This window comes from Limanda limanda, chromosome 9 (genome assembly GCF_963576545.1).
Source record: "Limanda limanda chromosome 9, fLimLim1.1, whole genome shotgun sequence".
In the NCBI taxonomy this organism is placed as follows: domain Eukaryota; kingdom Metazoa; phylum Chordata; class Actinopteri; order Pleuronectiformes; family Pleuronectidae; genus Limanda; species Limanda limanda.
In genome coordinates, this window is record NC_083644.1 from 1,112,013 (window position 1) to 1,114,090 (window position 2,078).

Consider the following 2,078-nt stretch of genomic DNA (forward strand, 5'->3'; position numbering starts at 1 on the left):
GCCTCCTCTTCATCTTCTTCAGCCTCCTCTTCATCATCTGCAGCCTCCTCTTCATCAGCTGCATCAGCCACTGAGCCAGGCTCTTATCACCTCTCATCCTGAACTCTGCTTTTAAATCTCTGCCGAAAAATACTCTTTATGTTTTTATAAATATCGGAACATTGAACTGATTTGATTTGTTTTTGACGTCAGATTGAAGATTAAACTCTGAGGTCGTAGCTGGAGCATCGATCATCCGCCGCTAATTTAAAACACCGATGAAGGCAGGATTAACGGATCTGAAGCCATCTTGTTCAGCGCCATCTTGGTTTTCTGACACCAGAAGTAACCATATTTGGAGGAGCAGGGGTGGAGCCTCACTCAGAGCCCGAGGACACGCCCACCTGCTCCAAACAGGTTTTACTTTCCGCAGTCTACGTATTTAATTTTTTTTAATTTACCGTCGTTATTTCTCAGGAGTTGAAACTTGAGGACGAAAAGTCTAAGTGACCTCCGACAACTTTAAGATCCCTCGTGGTCACGTGTCGTGATGCTGGACGTGGTGAAGATGAAGGAGGCGTGTCGTATCTGCGCCCGCGAGCTCTGTGGAAACCAACGCCGCTGGATTTTCCACCCGGCCGCCAAACTCAACCTGCAGGTGCTGCTGTCGCACGCCGTGGGCCGCGAGCTGAGCCGGGATGGGCGGGGCGAGTTCGCCTGCTCCAAGTGCGCCTTCATGCTGGAGCGCATGTACCGCTTCGACACGGTGGTCGCCCGGGTGGAGGCGCTGTCCCTGGAGCGCCTCCACAAGCTGCTGCTGGAGAAAGGTCGTCTGCGGCACTGCATCGGAGGCTTGTACCGCAAGAACAACGCAGACGATGGGGGCGTGGCCCCGGCAGAGCCCGGTGGGGGGGTCGTCGGCACAGAGGCGGGGTCTGAAGACGTCCCTGTGGTGGATCTGTCAGTCCTCCAGGACGTGAGATACTTGGACATGATTCAGGACGATCTGACGTTCTCCGTCTATGAGTCATGGGCTGATAAGGCCGACCCCGCCCTGGACCCGCCCCCCCATGTCCCCCATGTCCCCCATGTCCACCACTGCACGGCAGGGGACGTCCTCTCTGGCCAGAAGCCGAGGCGGTGCCGGGGTTGTGCGGCGCTCCGTGTGGCGGACTCGGACTACGAGGCGGTGTGTAAGGTTCCTCGCCGGCTCGGGCGGAGGAGCACATCCTGCGGGCCGTCCACCCGCTACTCCACCGGCGCCGAAGGAGTGGAGGACCCCATCAGACCCTCTGAAGAGTCTGCATCCACGACCCTGGAGTCTCCTTCAGCTGCGTTAGACTCTGAGAAGACCGGGTTGGACCACACCAGTCCCAGTCCAGCGTCCTCTGTGGAGTCTCTGGACACGGCCGTGGACGTGAGCTGCCCTCTTCCAAACCACAAAGGGAGGGAGGACATGGAGCTGGAGAGAGATCCAGAGGAGGCTCCGGCCAGGAGGGACGCTCCATGGGACAGACCCCTGAGTGAGAGCGCCCCCTCTGGGCTGGAGGTGATGCTGTGCCTCCTGAGGAGCTGGGAGCACCGGCCGGTGACGTCGCAGCCGGGCAGCAAGCTCCCAGTGCTCGTCAAAGCCAAACTGGGAAAGAGTCTCTCGCTGCATCCGTCCCTCTCGCTGAGGTCGCCCTGCAGGGGGGGGGCTGACAGTGACCTGTACCCTCCCCACCCAATACCAGAGGTCGTGACCTCGTGTCCGGAGCGGGACCTGCAGGCGGAGCTGGCGGAGATGGAGGAGCAGTGGTTGGATGAATATGTTCAGTGCAGGCCGTTCCGCTTCCAGCAGGTAGTCTGTGGCTCGCTGCGTAAACAACGTGTTGCATTGTGGGAAGTGTTTTTCTAGGAGTTCCTGTCTCTGCAGCTGCGATTTTAACTTCAAATTCAAAATTGTAACTTCTTTAAAAGGGGGATTCAGGTTTGTATGTTTTACAAATCACAATTTCCGTCCCAACAATCTTTAGATTCTGAGTTTTGACGCTGAATTAACGTCACTGATAAGAAGCTTCAGGTCGTTTCACATCAGATCCTAATGATTCTTACTCATC

At 56.6% G+C, this 2,078-nt stretch overlaps 1 protein-coding gene across 1 annotated transcript in view; it reads left to right on the plus strand.

Annotated features, from left to right (window-relative positions):
• Positions 1-529: 529 nt before the first annotated feature.
• pde4dip (phosphodiesterase 4D interacting protein) overlaps positions 530-2,078 on the plus strand; it is a 32,659-nt gene continuing 31,110 nt past the window's right edge. Inside the window, exon 1 of the mRNA XM_061078076.1 lies at positions 530-1,819. Within this exon, the coding sequence (XP_060934059.1) occupies positions 530-1,819 (1,290 nt within the window). The remainder of the gene's footprint in view (positions 1,820-2,078) is intronic.